The following is a 24,171-nucleotide window of genomic DNA, read 5'->3' as shown; positions in this document are numbered from 1 at the left end:
CACGTGCTAGCTATTATTCATCTTCATCAACGTGATTTTCATAGTGAGTGTAATGGACAACGCCCAATGGACAAGCCGAGCTTAAGGCACTCCGCCCCTTAATAAAATGTTCAAAGTCTAAGCTTCCTTACTGTCAATTGCCTAAGGGCGAAAGGTGCTATTTTTTTCTTTTTTTTTCAAATCCCCCTGCGACTTCAAAGACGCAAGTATCCTCTGGACACCGGGGCACAAATCTTCAGCGGGGAATCATGCGGCGCATGCCGCAGCCCGAAGGCACATACACCGGGCTTCTCCGCAGCGATACTCGGACTCTGAAAGTGCAGAGGAGCCCATACCGAGAAAATATTCCGACATACTTGCGCAATACCAAAAGCAACGACGCCCCTATCCACCTGCTAACAAAAGGTTCAGCAGAGAAGAAGAGGTGATTTGGAGAAGGCTACAGGCAGGCACCTATCCACATGATACACTATTTCACGCAGTGTATCCCGGCAACTACAGCAGGAACTGTCAATACTGTCTGGACCCTGCAAACAACCTGTACCACATGGTATGGGGCTGTCGAAACAACCCGATTGCCCCACCCATAAATGAACACAGCGCACAAGAAAACACAGAAAACCAGTGGGAGGCGTTTCTGACGTTGGTCAAACCTGAGGACCAGCTCCGCCTAGTGGAAAGGGCTCGGGCGTCGGCGGCTAGCCATGGCTATCTGGATTGAGGAAGTCACCCACCTCTGGGCGAAGAGAACGCACGCCTGGTCGAAAATAAAGCTTACTTCTCTCTCTTTCGACATGCGACTCCAAGCTGTGCCAAAATTTTCAAGAGCACAGGGTCCTATACTTCCCACGTACTTTAATGCTCCTTTATAATTTATTCTGACGACCACCGCTACAGTAAAAGACCGTTAATTTGACTCTCCCGTAGTCAGAAAATAGGATTCTTCGGATGTGTCCCGACCAGCATATGTATTGTTTATATACATCAAACTCTCCCTAATTGAGTCATACTTGATGGCAGCCAGGTTATATGGGATGATTTTCGGAGCGCGTCGGACATGTGACGCAAAAGAGCGAGAAGGGCGTTCGCGGACAACCAGAACGAAGCGCAGCTGTCCTTGTCGCTATCTTCATATACAGGCACTGCGCCGTGCTCCCGACCGGGTTGCAGAAATTAGGTGCCTTTTCACACCTTCTAATTACTACCACCACCATCTTCATATATTATTGAGCTTGGATTCGTTCAACGATGCAAGACCATGTTTCGTTCACATAAGAATGCGGCCCGCAGCCCTTTCATTTTATCGTGATTCAATGCGCGCGAGCAAGGTCACAGCAGTGAATCATGGTAGAAGCTGTTGCAGATGGCAAGATTTCAGCCGCTGTCCGCATGCGGGTGTAAAATTCGCTTGTTACATCGCGATGGACGAGCTATCAATTGCCCACTATTATACCCCTAAAAACTATTGCGACGTGCGCGGGGTCGGTAATGACCCCGCCGCGTTGGTCTAGTGGCTAAGGTACTCGACTGCTGACCTGCAGGTCGCGGGATCAAATGCCGGCTGCGGTGGCTGCATTTCCGATGGAGGCGGAAATGTTGTAGGCTCGTGTGCTCAGATTTGGGTTCACGTTAAAGAACCCCAGGTGGTCGGAATTTCCGGAGCCCTCCACTACGGCATCTCTCATAATCATATGGTGGTTTTGGGACGTTAAACCCGACATATCAAACGTGTTAGTAATGGTGGAGAGCATGTCTTGGGCTAATTAAACGAGAGGTCTTGCGCAGTAGTTTGAATTAGAACGATGACACCGGATGACAAAAAGTGTGACTTTTACGTCGCTTTTATGCAAGGTAAGTAGATTATTTAAGTATTATTCTAGAAATTCAAAAGATATTTGATATAGAAGACATTTCTTTTCGTTGCTTGATACATCTAATAATTTGGCTTTGGTTAATTCTGACATTTCCTTCGGTTCCACAAAGTCTCAATAACTCTACTTATAATAAATTCGGGTTCGCTTCCTGTTGTTCGTCGGCATATCTTGCAATGAAGCAGGAATGACATTTTTATTTAAGGGCTGACATTTTGAAACAATTTTCAGCAAAGTAGTTATCATTTTTGAAGTAAAATGCCAGACAATAAAAGTACGCGTATGTAGGCCATTATAACTCAGCAGCTTTGTACTGGCATTCAGTTTATGCATGGTCGTAAAGTAACAGCTTTATCCTTTCAATGTGTCTCGATATTGGGGCAAATGTAATAAAAATCAATTTCAAGATATTGATAGTTAAAGAATAATAACGACTTTATTTCACCGAACAATAACTTAATAGCAACCAGTCGTATCGTCATACACGAATATGCCTTCCACGTTTTCTTTTCTTTGTTCGCTGGCTTATTTTTGCCATTTTTAGGGACACAACTACAGCGGGTAAATAGCACCGAACGAATAAGTGTTACCTTTTGATGATATGCCAAACTGCCTTTGAACGTTCACTTGGGCGAAGCAGGCCTTTTTTTTTATGGTACAATGGTTTCGAAGGGAACTAGTTATGGCGATTTCTAACGCACATGTGTGTTATGACTGCTCCCCATTTCATACAGACACTTACTAGTGATCACCCTCTGTATAAACTGCACATCAATAAAAGGGTAGCCGTTGTTACTTCAGATAAATGCTTGTCTTTGTGGCGACGCGGAATGGGGACAAGCTTTAGTTGCTTAAGTACTCGCATGTGTGCGCCCAGTCTCGTTTCTGTTAGTAGTCTAACTGCGTTGATTTCTACTTATACTGCGCTTTCTAAACATATTCTTTGATTTTTAACGCGTTAATATTGTTTAAATTTCAACAAAGTCAACAAAGTTGCAAGCAAACTCAAAATAAATGCACAAACAGCATCTCTCACACAAGGCAAGTAGTCTATGTACAGGTGCAATGTGTTTAAAAGCACAATGTGCCTTTAGGTAGCCAGACTAATTTCAAAACCTGCTACGCTCAGAAAAACAAATTTCTGATTTTACAAAATTCTCTCAAGGAATAAAGTTCGTGTTGTGCAGCCCGAGAAAAGGGTGTGTGGCTGCGCGTCAGTTAGCCTCAAAAGCCTTGTCCTTATCGCAAATTCAAAAATCGGGAAAATCTCTGGTGCACAGGGTATTATCAAAGAAGGCATTATACGAGGCCCCGGAAACTCGGCGCCAGTTACGATCCCAAGGAACATGCACGCTCGTAGAGGTGGCCAGGCATCCTATATCTGGTTGAATAAAATGAAGTTGATGTGAATGTTAGCATTTATTCTCTTTCAGCAGTTTAAATACACCAGATATTTCTGCAAATTTATTTGTATTTTTCCTTATTGTTTATGATCTTTTTAAACTAATATTAGGCGAAGAGTGGGGAGTAGTTGAGTTGATTACTTGCCTCCATTCCTTCTCACCATTCGCTCGGCGATATTGAAAGTTGGGTCACACCCAGTTGTCTCGCTTGGTTGGCGTGTCAAGCATATATGGAAACATACTTACGTAAACAGTTATTGATTCATATGTGAGGTTTAACGTCCCAAAACCACTATATGATTATGAGAGACACCAATGTGAAGGGCTCGGGAAATTTCGACCACTTGGGGTTCTTTAACTTGCACCCAAATCCGAGCACACGGGCCTACGGCATTTCCGCCTCCATCGGAAATGCAGCTGCCGCAGCCAGCATTCGAGCCCGCGGCTTGTGGGTCAGCAGCCGAGTACCTTAGCCACTAGACCACCGCGGCGGGGCTATTTTCGTAAATTTGCGTGAGACCCTTGAGTGAGACCCTGCATGCGGCCGAGCTAACACGCTTCTTTCAGCACCACGAGAGGCTGGTTAGACCGATATGTATTCGGCATAAATAAAACAGGAAAAAAATTTCGATGCTGATACTAGAACCCATATCCTCATGCTAAGGCTGCACACCCATTCTTCCGCAAATCGAATACATGTACATCTGAACCACATGAATGTGTACCGTTGATGCTAAACAAATGTAGAGAGACAATACTTTCAGTAACACGTTATTAATTTTTGTGGTAGCGCGTTAAACTTCCTCAGCTGGACACAATGCAGAGCTGACATAAATAATTGCACAAGTCAATAAAAGATGTTTGTTGAACAAACTTTGATGCAAAACATGAGTCTTCGTGGTCCTCCTGAGGCGGCTATTTCATGCATTGACTAAAGAATAAAAGCAAGCATGGGCACGCTAACCAGCAGTTGTTCAGACCCTTTCTTGCTCAGCCGCAAAATGCTGGAGTGGCCACTCTTTACGAAATTGTATTCCTCTATGTGCCAAGCGCGAGACAGATAAGACAGAAAGTTGTGTCGTGCAGAGAGCGAAAGCCACAGTGAGGTACGCCGAGCAAGACAACCATTCATTGAACGAAGATTAAATTCGGCAACACCTGTTTTCGCGACTCTAGTGTGTGCTAAGCCGAGGATCTCCAGTTCCATGAAGGTTTTTCAGGTTTACAAGTGATAAAGGGTGAACGCAAATATTCGGGCCTATTGTGGGGGCAGGTATTGCTTTTTCACGAGTACATGAGTATGCCTGCATCTCTGCAAGCCTGGATGAAAAGACAAAAGTGCTATGTCGCTAGCCAAGCTGCTGTCGGCAAATGCGTTAATTAAAATTTTTGCATTTGTGAGGCTCAATTACAAAACTTTTTCTTCTCTCCCTTTTGGCTTGTACTACTTAATGATGTGAAGCAATCATATGTTCCTTCCTATTTCTGAAATTTGTGTAGCCGTGGTGAGGAACTTTGCGGGCTTTTACTCAAAGATTACTGACACACTATTACATGTGATGAACTCATTGCTTTGAGAAATTGTTAAAGAAAATGTCGCTGGAGCCAAGGTTTCTATGAGTGAACTTTTCTAAATCAAGGCCACGCTGTTGCCCTGACACTAACAAGCCAACTTGCCGAAACATTGTTTACAGCGACGTTCTCTTAAATTTCTGGTCGCTTGAAGCCTCTTCGTTTCTCTAGTTTTCAGTCTCCTTTGGTACTGATGTTCTGTAAAATAACTATGTGCGTCGTCATAACAAACCTGATTTAGTCGAATAGGACGTGTTCTGCTTGTGATTGTTGATCATTTTCCCAGTGGTTCAGAATATGACGGTTTTATATTTGCTCATTTCGTTGATAAAAGCCCCTGTATACACTACGTGTATTTTTCTATAGAAAGTGTTCAATAACGAAGTCATTTTTATTTGTGTCGATCGACTTCAGTGACAGAAATTATTCCGCTTAGCTTACACCACTTCAGAACACGCAAACAAAATTCAAAAACTGTCAAACTTTTTACAAAGAGCCGCATCACCCAAGCAGTCAGCGGACCTGAACGAGAGTACGAACACATTCTCATCTCGCCACGGTGGTCTGGTGGCTAAGGCAATCGGCTGCTGGCCCGCAGGATCAAATCCCGGCCGCCACGGCGCAGCATTTACGATGGAAGCGAAAAGGCTTGAGGTCTGTGTGCCTAAATTTGGGTGCACGTTAAAGAACCCAACCTGGTCGAAATTTCCATAGGCCTTCACTCATAAATATACGGCGATTTCGTGGCGTAAAAACCCCGCTATTATTAACACATTCTGCTTCCAAGCGAAGTGGTAAAGGAGAGCTTTCACGGCTACCTTCCTCCCTGTTTTGAGTTCTTTTCTCCTATTAGCTGACCTCACCAGTGGTTTCATAAGAGGAATGTTCTGTTCGTGATTTCCAGTTGGATTCTCGGCAACTGCCAGTGGTAAAAGCGGAGCTGCCACTGTGTATCAGCATGCAGGAGTGCGTATTAAGGAATATGTAGGAAGTTTCCGCCCCCGGCCTATATTTACAACAAAGCAAAGCCCAAAAGTTTCCCTACATGGTTTCCTTAAAATAGCTAAAGATTACACCTAGAGAAGTTTTGAAACCAGTGATCACCAAAGGTTCTTATTCGGCTCTCAGTATTAGAGTGAGGTCGCAATTACGTAAATACACACAACGCGGCTTTAATTTTGTGGCTACGGAGAAATCTTGTTGCAGAACACTTCATTCAGGTTTGCACTTTGCTGCACTCAGGAGCGCGAACATGACCGTCCGGAAATTATGAGCAGCGCATAGTAAATGTTCTCACGAGAACCAGAGAACCGCGAGTAAACCAGTGTTGAAAAAAAATAGACCACTTTGAGTTATATTTTTATTAGGTCAACTTATGTAAAGAAAACTGTTTAGAAAGCTGTTAAAATTACAGCCAAAAAAGACCGTGAAGCGAACAAAGCACGAGTCCGGTTTGAAATAAGAAAAACTGTCACAATCTTGGTCGATTGAAAAGCGATTACTGCACGGTGTTAGAAAAGGCGATGCGCTCCATATTGTACAAGTGAACATATAAGACAACTGCACATACCGAGTTTGGTTGCTGCAGCAGTAAATTCGCTTTGGTGCCAAGTGAGCTGGGCTTTGAAGCTAAGCATGCGATCATTAAGCAGCCGGCACACAAACTTACTGGCTGATTTTCAGCATGAAGTGGAGTTTTAAGCACGTGAACTTGACCATCAAATCATTGATACAGCAAGGCTGCTTCTAGTAGTTAAACCACATATGAGCAGTTGTTTTTGAAGATGAACTGCAGATACATTGCGTACGCAATCACTCACGCATTCCAGTGCTGGATTTTTACTTGACACCGACTTCTAAGCGCACTAATATTTATCGCCGAAAACTTGAGTAAACGAATAAAACTAAATAATATTCAAACTAACCAAACTTCAAAGTAAGTTATAGATATGTCCACGCTAAATACAGATTCAAATGCTAAAACTATCTAAAATAGTACTAGAGAAATATAGCGTCTGCAGACGGGCAAGCATAGCTCCCGTTGAGATAATTTTCCTCGAAAATGCCCGTATCATCTAGCATAGCGTGATGCCCACCGTCACAAAGACTGCCACAGCACTGCTGACAGTGGCTCTCGCCAGGTGGCGTGGCTGGAGGATGGCGCTGGCGCAGGTGTAACTGGCGCAAGAGAGCCTCGCCATCCAGGTCTCGGAAGAAGTTTGTGCGACCTCTGTCTACAGCGACGTGGTCGTTGCTGGACGCGGCTGCAGACAAGAAGCTGGCCCTGACGAAGTTCTCGAAAAGTTCCGACTGCGAAGATTCGTGGGTACGGAACTGTGGGGTCGATCCTTGCACAAAATCACGCGATGAATCCACAACACGCGTGACTGGCGTGCAGGCTTCTTCCGGCCACTGGTAGCGGTTGCGGGAATCCAACGACGAGAAGCTGGAACGAGAAAGCTATTGTTTTGCTCTTTCTACTACTGGTATCGATCAGTAGTGTGCGAAGAAGTAATTCATAAGCGGCCATTCAGCCATCATTTCTGTAATGACAATAATTCGCGTTCAGTCAACTACTGTTTCGTTAGCTCATACGACAACATGTCATTTATGCATCAAACGAATCTGGCTACCCATATAAATTGTGTCATGTTTCGCTCATTTTCATAAAAGTCCTCTTCATTTGGTTCACTTACTCCCCTATTCCGTTTTCCTTTTCTGCGATCTCCCTTTCATCTGTTTTCTCCTCCAGAAAGAGAAGGAAGATGTGTTCTAGGTGGAAGCTGCCAGAGCGCTTTCTACTCATTTCTTCTGTTATTGTGTACTTGTGAAAGACATTGCATAGTGCGCGGGTTTTATAGTTCTTCGACTTCAGCATAATGCGACCGTCGTGGCGGAGATCAAACTCGCCTTTTCCAAGCCAGCAGCCGAGCGCGGTAAACACTGAGCCCCACTGCGGCAGCTGCCTGAAGAGAACCGGGGAGAATGAATCGAAGGGGAACACAGCAGGTTCATAGTTTGACGATGTCCCGATACACGAAACGCACCCCTTATGACTTGTCACCCTCAGTTTTGCCCGTTTTCACGTCAATTCACCACAGTGTTCACTTATGTGCACCGAATCTGTATATACACACATGCAGATCATGCACACCACTCCACGCCTCGTGGTAGGGACCCATGGCATTATTTTTTCGAGCGGATTTTATCAGAAACTATAGTGCACATAGGTTGACCATCTCTCTCGTGTGGTGGTGTACAAGAGGAGAGTGAAAGCGAGTGAATGTGCAAGGAGGGGCAAATTATTGAGCATAGAAATTATATATTCAAATTTCTGAAAGAAAATTCATGGAAGTATCACAGTAAGACAAGTATACAGAATGCGATAAAAATGCAATATAAGTATGTACTGTGCACAAGCAGACTGACAGATGCTGTAATAGATGAGTACACGCACTCTGAGACTGCAGAGAAATAGTGACGATAGCGTTGCTGTTTCTTCGCATGACGCAGAGGTACCTGCGTCAGATATTGCTCTTGATGTCCTCGCGTTATTTCTGTGTCACAAGGCATCACTCCTTCACGTTCACTGATCTTCTGACTTCAGCTTCGATAACTCTTGAAATGGCCGACTTCACTGAACATCTCCGAATGCGACTGTTGCACTCATATATACCGGCTGTTGTGACCGGGCTTTGGGGCCACTAGAGATCCGGGATGAAGGTGGATGTCGAGGCAGGAGGAAGGTGAACTTATTATAAGGTTTATTTGTACATGGCGAGCTCTACTACATGAAAAGCTCCATTCGAATGAGCGTGGTGGCTCATTGTAAGGGTTACATATTTCCCAGATCCCTAGATCGGGAAATGGGTGCATATTGCACTGTCCAATCACGGGTCCCACACACCCTGCGAGGATCGCATCCTTACATGGTCAAGTAAACGTCCTATATTTAGGCGTGGTTGCTGCACTGCACTGTGACACCAACGTGGTTCTTCCTTGTGTGTGTGCCGCTGGTGTCCCAAGCTTACGACAGCATACATAAAAAGGGCCGCCGCAGTAGTTCAAAAGGGTCCACCGAACTGTTCGTTCATTTAGCGGGTTACGTGCGGCTGCCGCCGCTGTCTCTTCCAAGGGAGATGTTGCTACCGCGTAAACACCTGTCTCGTGAAACGGCAACTCGCGGCACAGCGCCTCGCTTCCCAGCTGGGAAGAACAATACATGGCGGACATCGGCCGCCAGCCGTTCGGCGACTTGTTTGGGGATCAAAAAAACGCCGCTTCTTCGTAAGCCTACGTGCCTGTCGCAACACGCCATTCAACCGCTGCTTCAACTTAAAAGGAATGGTCATTGACATAGAAAAAAAATGAGCTGAAGAATCGTGACGTGCAAAGTATACAACTGTAATTTTACCAACCTGTATGGTATGAATGACATGTCTGACACCACTGGGTGGTCACTCGGACATGTGACGTCCTGCATTCCAAATGGAAACACTTGTGGTCGCTTCGTTCTCTGCAAAACAAGTATAACGCGAACGTGGCGTTTCCATCTTGAACATTTTATTTTCGCCAAGAAGGTAAAAATAAAAAAAATCAGGGGCCAAATACACGAATGATCAAACTGCCTGGTTGATTAACAAAGCAGGCTTTCGGTAGCTGGTGTGGTGACGATACAGCTTAAATGTCCATCCCACTATAATGTTTTCTAAGCCAACTTGTAGATTACTCGCACCAATGAACATGTGTTGAACTGATACGTGGTTTTTCAATCGATGAGTGTGTACTGGCGTCTATAGGACTGTCTAACTTAGGACACCATAAATCTCAAAGACTATCACAGCAATCGGCCTGAAAGACGAGTTCATGTCTATTTCTGAGGCTGGTGTAACAGAAACGTTAGATGGTGGTGCTCTATTTGGTGTTGCACGGTGAAACGTTTCTCACAAAAGAAAAAGTTAAGCAAAACGAGAAAAGCCACGAGAAAGGCAGCGTTGATTGATATGTGGGGTTTAACGTCCCAAAACCTCGATATGACTATGACAGGCGCCGTAGTGGAAGGCTCCGAAAATTTCGACCACCTAGGATTTTTTAACATGCACCCAAATCTGAGCACATGGCCCTACAACATTCCCGCCTCCATCAGAAATTCAGCCGCCACAGCCGGGATTCGATCCCGCGACCTGCGCGTCAGCAGCCGAGTACTTTAGCCACTAGACCACCGCGGTGGGGCACTTCTGTTTTCTTCGAACACGCGGCTGGTTTCAGTGTGACTGCAAGCGCGTGCGCGCAGTGACGTCAGCATCGCGTGGCGTGGCCACAACGACAGCGCAGTATGCTATGCTTCAATTTGACAATAGCCGTGGGCTTGTGTATATAGCACAGTAATCTGCGTAAGTGAATCATTTGCAGAGAGAAGAAGCAGTGATTTATCCCTGACTTTGAGAACTGAAATTCTTGGCTATGAGCTGCGATCTAATGTTAGTTTGGCTCACGTGTTCTCGGGAGCTGTGACTACCGATCGGCAGCGCTTTCTGACTATGCTGAAAAAAGTATCCCACGGCCCTTTCTAGAAAGCGTATCCTGTGCATCCCCGCCAAAAGAATGTTGTATAGACTGCGCTTGAAACTTGACTCACTTGCTGTCTGGCCGACAGAATATCCACAAGGGGGCCTTCTTTCAGAGTAATCAGGACGGGCTTCACACCGGCTGGCCAGAAGTCGTCAGACAGTTGGAGAATGCGAACAGTAACCTTGTATCGGGCGTCGCCGCAATCTTCAGCATTCGTGCAGACCGGAACCTATGGCAGTGGTGTCAGAGCGTAAACATAACAAAATTGCAATTTTCACAGGAACTAAAGCTTGATACAGACGTTACTTTGTTTCAGTGTGGAAACCTCGTCAGTTTTAAATTCATTTGGAAACTAACTCGACTCAATACGGACATCACATACCCCAGCCTTTGCATGTCACGATTGGGAGCATGGGCGGGCGCAGTGTTCCCTCTCAAAAAGGGGTGCAGTGTTCCTCACCACACCGCCCCGTGGGCCCACCTATGTCTGGGAATGGTATCCCCTAGTGCTGCTGCTTATTGAATGCTTTCTTCCAGTTCATGTTGCTTTGTGCATTCTTAGATGGCAACACCGGTGATACCATGACTACATGTTAGCTAGTGAGAGCCATTTTAAGCCTTTAATGTATTTCCTTGTGGGCTCCAGAATACAAATTAACCATGACTGTGTTTAGAAAAGCCTCGCATTGCCTGAAATTCCCCTTTGGTTAGTAATACTATTCACTAGATTATATTGACAGCTTGCTTGGCATGACGAAAATAACCTTTTTTTTTTAAGAAACAATGATTGGTGACCACTACTGAGAGGACTAGGTGGAAAGTGAACGCGGCGGATACGCGTTTGTTTTGCCCATATGAAAACTTTTGTACTCATCTATGTAGCACTGTATCCAAGTATATATGCTATTTTATTTTTGTTTTTAATTCTGTATTTGTAACAATCAAGTGGAAGAGGGTAGTCGTCCCTAAGTAATGGTGTCAACTCCGTTTATTTTTATATTTCAATAAAAAAGCCTTAATTTCATTACTTTTGCTTTGAAGCTTTTAGGACTTACTCATTATGGATAAGACATTTGTTGCTTTGACAAGCCATGAGACTCAAATAATTCTACGCCAGCACCATCGCTGAAAAGAATCCAGCTTTGGTCTCTTTTTTATATTTCTGGAAAACACGCATCTCACACCCATACAATATCATGAAAAAGAGACGTGAGAAAGAAGGGCCTTAGCGTGGTGAGTGTCGCTTTTGAGGCTGCTATTGTTGTCTCTGAGAAAATGTTTTCTATGAGAATTCATTACTGCCTTTCTTCGTACTAATCTTCGGTGTATTAATACTTCTTCGTACTAATCTTCGTAATACTTCTTCGTACTAATCTTCGGTGTATTCGTACTAATCTTCAGTGTAAAGCAACCAAGTGCATCTATTCTGTATAAGAAAGAATACAAATAAGCGCAGAATTTTCACGGAGTAAATGTTGACGAGTGGGGCGAAGCATCCGTTCGTTGGTTCATCTGTTTCTCGAAACATCTCGAGCAATGCGAGCGCTATCTAGCGAACAGTTAGCGTAGTAGGGGTGGCTACGACAGACAAATACGGAAGAGAAGTTTATACCGTAAGGAGCTTTGCCTCTAAAATAGCGTAGGGTTCTACAGCACCTAGTGCATCGTCGTTTAACTTAATGCTCTGTTCTATGCCTGTCGTAACGCGTAGCGCAGCACTCACCAACGGGTTCTTCTCGTGGAGTACAGTCAAGTCAAGGGACAGTGGGCTGTTTGTCCAACCCAAACCGTCGAGCAGGTTTGGCTGAGGTACAACATAACTCGCTGCGTCAAAAAAGAAGAGAAAGCCAGATTACTATATATATATATATATATATATATATATATATATATATATATATATATATATATATATATATATATATATATATATATATATATATATATAAATTGCTAATAGTGAACTATATAAAAGAAAGGATTAAGACACAAGTTGCAAGCCTAAAAAGCTGCAAATTTGGGAGAGCACGCTGGGATTAGAGAGCTGCAGGGACGTAAATTAAATCACTACCATTTCACTTTCATGTAAAATGTCCTGCGTATATACGGCTTCTATTGCTTTTGGTACTTGTGAATAGGAAATTTCGGATATTTATTTAATATATTATCTACCAAAATATATTGAACAGCTGCAACATCTAATTGTCTTATAGACTCAAATAAAAAACCAGAAAACTCACGTGCAATAAAGAATACATTAACAAACAGCAGCACCCCAGAGCTCCTACAGAGAAATGTACAACAGGCTGATTTCACTTTCCTCTTAGCGTATTACCCTTGCAAGAGAACACTAAAAAAATGTGATCGAGTGCCTATGAAAAGGTTGTTTTAAGGTATACTTCAAAAAGAACATACAGATGTTATGATGGCGTAAGTCCTTAAAAAAAGCTTACTCACTGTGCCCTCTCCGTAAACAAGGTAATTATGGCCAACAATAATGCATATTTTCGTCCGCACTGCGATTCACGTTGCAAGAAAAAAACTTGGACTACGCTTGATAATAAAGGGGGGTCTTACGTCCTAGATTGCTTATGCTTGTGGGGGTCGACGCCCTAGCGAAGGGCTCCAAAATATGGCCGTATGATGTCCTTTACCGTGCACCAACATCGCCTAGTACAGGTACGGGCTTCTATAGCATTGCGGTCACTGGATAGTCGGCCACTTTATGTGCAGGCGCTACCGCAGCAACGTCCACATCTCTCGACAGCCGACCTCGCAGTGAAATTCTTCGTGCGCATTTTGAAAACGATGTGTTTGTGCGAACGCCCCTGGCTCGCACTGTAGTTGTACACGCTGCACTGAATTTACTGCCTGTCTCTTCGTTAATTTATTTTCCCTCTCTCCTCTCCCTCCTCTTTCTCATCTCTTGTCTCTTTCCCTAATCTGCAAGTGTAGAGTAGCCAACCTGAAGTTTTTCTGGTTAAGCTCCCTGCTGTTTGCTGCTCCTTCATCAACCAAAATGCAGTCCATTCAAAGAGAAACGCGTGGACTTGGAGTAAACGCTTATATAAAAATGCAAAAACAGCCTTGAACGTTTTTCTCCTCTTATATAGCTCTTTCACTGAGCACGCATGGATTATGGCTTCCTAGGCGCCACGTGCTATGGCAGTGAAGTAGAAGAGGAGGAAGTAGAGGATAAAGAGAGCGCGTGTCAGTACGTTAGTTTTTTTTTAACGACGACACGCGGCAAAGCATGACCTTAACAGCTCTGAGGTAGTAAGTGAAAACCTTGACATGAATATGAAGGATGCCTTTGGGGAAGGACTAAGAATTTCGACCACCTTTGTTAGTTTTACGAGCATAAAACTAAGTATGCCGGCCTCAAGCATTTCACCTCTACCCAAAATGCCGCCTCAGTGACTGGGATTCGACCCTGTGACCTTGGGGTTAGTGGCTAGTCAAGTACCACATAGCCACGAGACCACCATGAAGGGAGGGGGGAGCATGAATGCGTCTGAGCATGGATGGCCGAGAGAATTGCAGTGAGTGAGTAGGTGTAAGTGTGAGAGAACGCGAGCGAGAACCAATGATTGTGAGTAGGCGTGAATAGAAGGAGTTCTGACACATGGCGAGAGCGAGTGAATAGTGTTTGCGAACCTGTGTGTGAGCGCAAGTACCCATCGCTGAGAACGGTGACGCAGTTGAGTGATAATAAAGTGCGCGAGAAAGAACGTGACCGAATGCCTGTAAGTATGAATAGCCGAAATAATGAAAATGAGTGATCAGTAAAGTGAATGAGCGTGAGTCAGTGCCTTTGGGCGAAGGCAGACGTTAATATACGGACGAGAATAGCTGTGTGAGCTGATGGTAAAATGAGCGCGAGTGGGCATGTGTTAATCTGAGACTGAATACATTTTACATTTACATTTTATTGAGGTTGTTATGACCACATTTCAAGAAATGCCCAACACTGATTAGACCCATAGCCATAGGCTAGTAAGGGGTCTAACGGGAGAATGATACAAGCAGAATACAATTTGTGTATAAGAAAAAAATCAAAACATCAAAAAACGTTGATTTTTCAACAAATGAACAAAAATACAAGAAGATACACATTGTTGCACTTTGTTCATAAATAATGAAATAATCAAGTATAGACAAAACATCAAACTATGTGTAAGGCTTAGTACATGGTCATTACTATTGATCTACATGAAGCAAATATTTTTTGAGTGCGCTCGAGAAAACCCTAGAATTTTTAATCATAAGTGGTATGTTATTCCACACTTTAGCTACTACGAACTGTAGTAAGCGTTCACCATACACGTTTTTAGTGGGTGGAAGATTAAAATTCCGCAATGTCATGCATCTAGTGACGCGGGACGAGGAAGAAAAGATAGATACATCGAAAGGTACACTGTGTGCAATAACATTGTTGCACACAGTGAGATTACACGCGGGAGTGAACGTAAGTAGGTTTGACCGTAAGTACACCCAAGTATGAACGTGAGTGAGTACCTATGAGTGTGAGGCATAGGTCGGCAAAACCTGTGGAGCTCTCTCAAACTCATGAATACAATTGGTGCTTCGTACTCATTCGGACTCAAACTCGCCAAACTTTTTGTGAGCCAGGCTCCCTCGATCGGACTCACAGTCACGGATATTTTTCTCAACCGAACCCACTCGGACTCAATCTAACGAAAATATTTCTCACGCAGACTCACTCAGGCGGGCACAACTCAATCCGAGTGAGTCGACTCATTACTCCATTAGCCTAGAACTAGCTTTCTCAACAGAGGTGTCAATGCTCTTTAATACCAATATCTCACGCAATTGGTGCTCTTCTTGGCACCATTTATTATAGCACCTTCAAATACGAGTTACGCATGCTCCCAAACCAGCTAGGTAATTTTGCTTGAAAAAGATGACTACATCATCATAGTCATCATCAACGTCAGCCTGACTACGTCCGCTGCAGGACAAAGGCATCTCCCATGTTCTGCCAGTTAACCCGGTAATGTGCTTGCTGCTGCCAATTTATACCCGCAAACTTCTTAATCTCACCTGCTCACATAACCTTCTGTCTCCCCCTAACCCGCTTGCCCTCTCTGGGAATCCGGTTACTTACCCTTAATGACCAGCGGTTATCCTGTCTACGCGCTACATGCCCGGCCCATGTTCATTTCTTCTTGATTTCAACTATGATATCCTTAACCCCCGTTTGTTGCCTAATCCACTCTGCTCTCTTCTTGTCTCTTAAGGTTACACCTACCATTTTTCTTTCCGTTGCTCGCTGCGTCGTCCTCAATTTAAGTTTATGTAAGTCTCCTCTATGTAAGACCCTCTATGTAAGTCTCCAGGTTTCTGCTCCGTAGATAAGTACCGGCAAGATACAGCTGTTATATACCTTCCTCTTGAGGGATAGTAGCAATCTACCTGTCATAATTTCAGAGTGCTTGCCAAATGTGCTCCACCTTATTCTTATTCTTCCATCTCGCGGTTCGGCTCCATGGTTATTACCTGCCCTATGTAAACATAGTCTTTTACAATTTGTAGCGCACTATCACCTATGTCGAAGCACTGCTCTCTTCCGAGGTTGTTGCACATTACTTTCATTTTCTGCAGATTAATTTTAAAACCCACCTTTCTGCTCTCCTTGTTTAACTCCGTAATCATGAGTTGCAATTCGTCCCCTGAGTTACTCAGCAATGCAATGTCATAGGCGAAGCGCAGGTTATTAAGGTACTCTCCATTAACTCTTATCACTAACTGTTCCCATCCTAGGCTTCTGAAAACCTCCTGTAAGCACGCGGTAAATAGCATTGGGGAGATTGTGTCTCCCTGCCTTACACCCTTCTTGATTGGTATTCTGTTGCTTTCTTTATGAAGCACTATGGTACCAGTTGATCCCCTGTAGATTTCTTCCAGGATGTTTATACATACTTCATCGACGCCCTGATTACGCAGTGTCTGCATGACGGCTGATATTTCTACTGAATCAAACGCCTTCTCGTAATCTATGAAGGCTATGTATAGTGGTTGGTTATATTGTGAACATTCCTCTATTACCTGATGGATAGTATGGATGTCGTCGATTGTTGAGTAGCCTGTTCGAAATCCTGCTTGTTCCTTTGGTTGGTTGAATTTTATTGTTTTTTTTACTCTGTTAGCAATTACCTTTGTAAATAGTTTGTATACTACAGAGAGCAAGCTGATCGGCCAGTAATTCTTCAAGTCCTTGTCATCTCCTTTCTTATGTATTAAGATGATGTTAGCACTCTTTCAAGGCTCTGTTACTCTTCCCGTCAGAAGACACCTCGTAAACAGGGTGGCTAGTTTTTCTAACACAATCTGTCCTCTATCTTTCAGCAGATCTGATGTTACCTGATCCTCACCAGCAGCTTTGCCTCTTTGCAGGCTCTCCAAAGCTTTTCTGACTTCTATCATTACTTGTGGGGTGTCATCTGGGTTACTGCTAGTTCGTATAATATTAACGTCGTGGTTGTCCCAGCTACTTTACAGATCTCTGCCAAACGCCTCCGTTATTTTAACTATCCTATTCATATTGGTAGTTATTTCGCCTTCTTTGTCCCTCATTGCATACATCCAATTTTTGCCTATCCCAAGTTTCCTCTTCACTGCTTTGACGCTTCCTCTGTTTTTCAGAGCGTGTTCGATTCTCTCCATGTTATACCTTCTTACATCGCATACCTTACGCCTATTAATCAACTTCGGAAGCTCTGCCAGTTCTATTTTGTCTGTTGTACTGGAGACTCTCGTGATTTGACGCTTCTTAATAAGATTCTTCGTTTCCCGGGAAAGCTTGCCAGTGTTCTGTCCAACTACCCTGCCTCCAACTTCCACGCACACTCCGTAATGATACTCGTCAGATTATCATTAATTGTATCTACGCTAAGGTTGGTTTCCTCACTAAGAGCCGAATACCTGTTCTGAAGCGAAACTCTTCCTGTACTTTCTCTCTCAGTGCTAGCTCATTGATTTGCTTCTTGCGTATAAGCTTCTTTCGTTCCTTCTTCAAGGCTAGGTGAATTCCAGACCATACCGTTCTATGGTCACTGCATCGTACCTTGCCAACCACTTCCACATCCTGCACGATGCCTGGGTGTGCACTCATTATAAAGTCCATTTCGTTCTTATTTTTGCCATTAGGGCTCTTCCATGTCAACTTGCGGTTTCCTCGTTTTCGGTAGAAGGCATTCAGAATCCGTAAATTATTGCGTTCTGCGAATCCTACTAGTAGCTCTCCTCTGGCGTTTCTAGTACCGATGCCATAATCTCCTACTGCCTGGGTCTCCAGCCTGCTTCTTCCCTACTTTTGGATTAAAGTGTCCCATCGGTATAGTATACTCTGTTTTTACCTCACTCATTGCCGATTCTAGGTCTTCATAGAAACTAGGTTTTCATTGACTACATGTACGATATATTTATCAAGAACTTTCCTGAAATAAATGGGCGAGGGGGACTTCGGAGTACCCCTCTACGTAATGTACGCCTTTGGTCAATGAATATTGAAATGGTGCATCAACAAAACTACTTTGGAATGCGTGTGAATACACGTGAGTATAAACGTTAATTCAGGTAAAATTAATGCTGAAAATGAGAAGATAGGGCCGTATGTTGGCAAAATAAAGTGCAACTCACTCAGACTCACTCAAGAAATATACGTTACATTTTGAACTCAGTCAAACTGAGACTCGACAAATTTTTCCTGGGCCGACCTCACTCGGACTCAACCTCCCGAAATTTTCTTCAACGGGACTCCCTCAGACTCAAGCTCCCCAAAATACTGCTCACCCGACTCGCGCTAAGACTTACGGCTTGAGCTTAGTCTGAGAGAGTCCGAAAAGAGGTTGTGGTTGTAAGAGGGGAAAGAAGAGAAAAGTGAGCCCCGTAACTGTCTGCATCAGCGAGCGACACCTCAACAGTAGCTAACAAGGGATGGGGGTGAGGAGAAATGAAAAGGATAGGAATAAAGGTATAGAGAGAGAGAAAGAGAGAGAGAGAGAGATGCGCTAGGACAGCGAGCGACGACATAAGAGAGATAGGAAAAATGAAACACGGTCACAGGAGTCCGACGACGGGGCACCACTTGCGAGAGCTCTTGTCGGCGACAGGAAATGGCGTAGGGCTAATTCAGTCGGCCAGAGCTGCGCTGTTGTCGTCGTAGGGGACCGGCGGCTGGAGGTGGCGTAGGACTAACCCAGTCGGCCAGAGCTGCGTTGTCGTCGGAGATCGCGAGGGCACAACCGGTCGGCACGGAATCCAGCGAGCGAGTCGACCCGAGAGAGTCGACTGATGAGTGAGTTCGCCGACCTATGGTGTTAGCTGATGCGAGTAGGAATATGAATAATTGTGAGTGTCAATAGACGTGAGTATGAAAGTGAGCAAGTACGTATGCGTGGATGTAGACATAAGTACGAACGTGACTGAGCAGCTTGGAGTGCGAGTATATCAGTATGAGCGTAAGTGAGCACGTATGGGTATGAGTGCATGCGACTATTAACGTTAGTGAAAGAGCGCCGACCAAAACTAGAATGTTTAAAACAAACAAATAAATGACAGCATATCCACGGAGTGATCGAATGATGATGAGTGGGGTGAAGCTTCGGAGGGTTTTATCGGTAAACCGTGAGTCCATCCGTCCGTCAGTCTGTCACTCAAACTAGCACCACTTGCTGAGTCATCCATAAACTAGGTGGTCACGAAATGATCCCAGTAGAAAGGCAAACCCGCGGCTTTATTAGCTTAACACATAAAAAAATGACGTTTCGGCTACTGTATGCGGTAGCCTTGTTCACAGTAAAGTGGCCCAGTGAAGCCGGCTTATATCAGTTTTAGAACGCTGTAGAGACACCTGGCGAACGCTGGTGGCAGATTGCCATCATTTTTTTTCTGTGTTTTTTTTTTCGTAGTTCGAATAAGACGGGATTCTAAATATTGATGTGAACACGAGTTTCTTTCCATTGCCAATACGGTGGGCTTGGACCAGTAAATGTTCAGATAAGATGCAGCCACTTGTTCTGCAAGTGCGTTAGACACGCCGTTCTTTTTCCTCACGTCATTCATGCAATCTTTCCGTTACCACTCTCCCCGAAATAAACATATTCGCAATACACACGTGATTTTTCAAAAGATGTCTATGAACAATGCTATATTATAAGGCAATGGAAATGTCATTTTTTATTTTTTAACCGTTTTCATTTTTGTCGCACTCTTTCATTTCGTCTTTCAATGCGAAGAATTTCTCGGCGAACATCCGCGATTTTGAGGTTATCCATCCATCCATCCAACCGTCCATTCATTCGTCTACCTACCTATCTACCCGCCTACGACTTTTAGCTCTCCTGGCTCTTGCAATTATGGTATCAATAGCAAAATCGGTATGGCATAACATGACTGTATCGCAAGATCACGTGAGTAGTCATAACGAAAAATCATGACATGTATGTCATGAATGCCATGATTTACATTTCATGGTCCTGCTGCTCTTGCAGTGGTTTCGTTCACATGACAACGCAAAAAGGTTTGGTATGACATGACTGCATTGCGAATACAAGTGACAGACCCAACGTAAAAATTGTGTTATGCGTGTCATGTAAGTCATGGCTACACGCCCCGCTCGTGGTGCACTCGCGGTCGTTTCATTAGTCTCACATATACCAAATAAGGTATTACGGGACGTGAATGAATGACGAAGACACGACTGGTGCAAGCATGATAATCATGAGATGCATGTCATGTAAAAACATGACTACATGCCACACTCATGATGCGCTCGCGGCCATCGAGTTCGCTTCACGTATACCAAATTTGGTATTTCGTGACGTCAATAGGTGACAAAGGTAAATGACACGTTCGAACATGATACATCCACTTGACATGTGTGTCATGTAAAACATGACTACAAGCTACGCTCATAGCACGCTCGCAGCTGTTTCGCTAGCTCCACATATATTAAATTTGGTATGACGTGACGTGAATAGACGACAAAAATAAATGACACGTCTAAACATGGTTATCTTGACATGGAAATTATGTACGGTATAATTTGTGTCCGCCTCATAACGTTGTCCCGATTTTAATGTGACATACCAACCTTCCTCATTCGTGCTTCGCATATCATCGATTCCCACTGTACGTAGAATCTGCCAATTTTTTTTTCTGCATGCATCTTCCTGACCAGACGATGCATCGTCACACCATCTATTTAATTAAGGTTGGCGAGGCTGAGTGAACAGACGTGGTTTTAAACATCGGTGAGTACTTATGTGTGCGAGTTCCCGTAAGTATGAGCGTGAGTAGCTTGCACTGCAAGAATAAGCGACATGAGTGAGAAGGTGCTATTACAGTGTGAATACATTCGAATATGAACCTGAATGAGTAGCTGCACTTTAGCTGCGAATATATGCGAATATAAACGTGAGTACATGTAGGCGTTAGCGCACGTTAGTATGAACCTGAATGAGTAAATCAGAATGCGCGTCTATGTGAGTATGAGCAGAAGTTATAACGTATGATTAAGTGCACGTGAGTGTGAACGAGAATGCGCATCCTGAAGTATATTTGAGCATGAACGTGATTGAGTAGCTTATCATATGAAAAAAATTAGGAAATTTGAACGAATATTCATGGTTGTGGTGAGCTCACGTGAGTATGAACGTGAGTGAGCATGAAAAAAATTAGGGTGATGGGCGAGTGTTCTCTTGTAGTGCGAAGTTATGATACTAATACATCAAATACATCATTAAAAGGAGTACGAAAACGAGGAAAAAAAGCTTTTCCTGTGACTTTCTGATTTTTGTGGCATGTTTTTCTTTGCTCTCGTTTTGATCATTTTGCCATTCTAATTCAGCTTAACACCTTTTCTATGACAGATGCGTGCTTCTCGCTTATAGGTAGACATTTTGTGTGAAGTCAAATCGTGAAAACTAAGGAAACAGTTCTCGTTTACGCGGACTATTTCTTCCTTTGTCAATGGGTTTCTTTAGAGAGCGGAGAAAAATCCCGCAAAAATCTTGGAATTATTTACGCGCTATTCAAACTCACCGACGTCATGGTCTGGATCGCTTGTATCGCCACACAGCTGCATATTGAAGGAGACGAAGTAACGATGATTCAACTTCATTCCCTGGAGTCGAACATGAATGTAGCGGGAACTGAAAGTGGAGGACATGCACGATTAAAAAACAGTTTATTGTAACCTAATGAGAGGCCATTCAACTACACTTTCGGTCAGAGATTAACGCATCGCGGCATTTTGCGGTTTTGCATCTCACCAAATGAGTTTCATAATTTCTTTCACAAGGTGTTTCTGGCTTTAAGTGTGGTAATTTGTTGTTCACTCAATGACAGCCTTCGTGACAGCAAGAGAAAACGAACCACGAAAAGGAGCAACACAGCTCAGCAAACGAAGACATTCCAATAAAGCAAAAAACAGAAACAAATGAGGAAGTCATTCCAGCATACACAGGGTTCTACTGTTAAGGCAAACTTCAGAGCACGTGGCCGCCACGGCGGGCCGGGGGCTGAAACGAGTTTAAACACAGGCGCACACAGCACCATGCGCGGTGTTCTTTCGTCTCGTGAACGGTACGCGCGACTATTCGACGCACGGCAGTGCGTGTTATCGGACGATGGAATAGCTCCCTTCACAGCAGGGGCGTAGCGAAACATTTTTCCGCGTGGAATTGAAGGAGGGTTCAACCGTACGTGGGGTACGCTCATGCGTGCGTTTGTATGCGCAAGCAAAATTTTAAAAATTTTTGAAACAGGTTTCACTCCTTCCTTACTTCTCCCCTTGGCTATACACCACTGGCTCACAGAGGGTATTTCGCCTGAGCTAAACTCCTTGCCACCGCCGGCCGGGGTGGCGCCGAGCATCCACCACACGCTCCGTTGTTTCCTTTTACAGTGAACCGCTTTGTAATGAGTTAGAAGCATTCGCCGACCCACTGGCTACGTAGTTCGTTCTTTATTGTGGCGACTGGTTGCTATTTTACCCTTCTACATGCTATAATATATATATATATATATATATATATATATATATATATATATACATATATATATATATATATATATATACTACAGTGATTTAATCTCAACATAACACACGTATATGGTTTATTTGTGAAGGAGATCTGAGCATAGGCATGGAACTGTGGTATAGAATACTCTGCGGCCACCGAGAAGGTTTAAGTATGAACCCTGCTCCATCTTGTATGTTTCTTAATTCATGTTTTTTTTTGTCTCGTGATAGCAGTCTCGGACACTCACGACGGCGCAATAAAAATGACCCTTCTTGTGATAACAGCTTTCGCCGTAAAAGGATGAAGACATATCCCACCCCAGCTCGTATTTTACCACCTCGCGGCCAACTTAGGTGTGCTTTGCCTTGTTATCGACGGCATATATTCATAACGTCGCCTAGGACGTGTTCATCACTGCTCAGCCACAATTTATGCTACATTGGGGTTAATTAAAGCATTGATGCTTGCATGAATTTCGGCGTTTCATTTGGCTTCTAATGAAACGGCGGAACGTCGAGATATGAGCATTTGATGAAAACTACGTTCGAGATTATGCGTAGAGAACATTTCTACAACCTTTCTTTACACTGCAGCAATAGCAGGAATGACACTTTTGTTTCAAAGAAATATGTGCAAGAAATGTTCATACGGCAAGCACTCCCGGGAACAGTACAAGTACACCCATAGCTTAAGCACAAATATGGTGGTGATAGACACAGCCGCTCCACCAGCTGGCAAAAAAAAAGCTTACCTTGCGTTCACTCTTGCCGAAATGAGATCTTCACTGCCAACAATGCTCTCAGCGTTCTTTCCGTTCCAATAAATTCCGCCGCAGCTTGCAGGAAACATCAGATGTGGTGGACACTGTTTCAACTGAGCAATGGCCACCATATCGGCTATGATGTTGGGCACGGAAGTCATAGAGGGTGCCCCAAGGATCGGTGAACATCGCTCTGGCCATGTGGCAGGTGGCGATTCATAGTCTCGGAAGTCTAAAAGGCGTTCTACGCAACATCGATTGCTTTTCGTTTCCTCCTCAAAAAATCCAGATACTTCCCAATAAGGTGGGCGTGCGCTCTCTGAAGCTTTTGCAATCGCATCCCACAGTATGTATTTCGGAGACGCCCCCAGACTGTCCGCTAACGCTTCCATGTGCACTGGACGAAAACAGACGGGAAATACTTCAAGGGAAACTCACGGAACTGCAGGCAAAAAGTGTGAACTGGTGCAATCCCGAGAAGCTCCAATTCCTCAACGTCCTGTGTGCCACCGCTGTTGCTTCAGAACGCCGATGAGTTTCGAGAAAATGGCACGACGAGAAGCTCTGGAGTGTCTGCTTCGTGAAGTCACCGAAAGGTGCACGTGAATGACGAACAGCGACACCTTTAATGTGGTAAAATGTCGGCGCAAAGCACACGGAGTAGTTCAGAGTGATTTGCCGATGTGACGACGCCCTCGTCAGTGTAACACGAAATTCTGCGACGGCAATCCAGTTGCTGTGAAAGGGCACCCCGTTTGTTTTAAGCATGCAACAAAGTGGGATCTCGATGGCGCTAGTGATGCGCAAAATTATCAAGACACGGTAACAGATCCACGCCTTTATCAGCGCTTGCTTTGACCACCTGGTCTCACGGCCCTCGTTCCAGCAGCGGAATGTATGCACTGTCAAATCCCAGTCGTCATACATATATTCCCGCTTAGATA

The 24,171-nt window shown here is 44.1% G+C and overlaps 1 protein-coding gene across 1 annotated transcript; it reads right to left on the bottom strand.

Moving 5' to 3' along the window:
• Positions 1–6,192: 6,192 nt before the first annotated feature.
• LOC119177154 (uncharacterized) lies at positions 6,193–23,999 on the bottom strand. Its single transcript, XM_037428553.2, has 6 exons — positions 23,219–23,999; positions 21,485–21,594; positions 12,141–12,241; positions 10,485–10,646; positions 9,265–9,362; positions 6,193–7,292 (listed from the first exon to the last, which is right to left on the bottom strand). The coding sequence occupies exons 1-6, from the start codon at positions 23,617–23,619 to the stop codon at positions 6,845–6,847; spliced, it is 1,320 nt and encodes a 439-aa protein (XP_037284450.2). The 5' UTR covers positions 23,620–23,999; the 3' UTR covers positions 6,193–6,844.
• Positions 24,000–24,171: the final 172 nt, after the last annotated feature.

This window comes from Rhipicephalus microplus, chromosome X (genome assembly GCF_043290135.1).
Source record: "Rhipicephalus microplus isolate Deutch F79 chromosome X, USDA_Rmic, whole genome shotgun sequence".
In the NCBI taxonomy this organism is placed as follows: Eukaryota; Metazoa; Arthropoda; class Arachnida; order Ixodida; family Ixodidae; genus Rhipicephalus; species Rhipicephalus microplus.
Note: the sequence above shows the minus strand (reverse complement) of the source record. Positions and strands in the feature narration are given on the sequence as shown.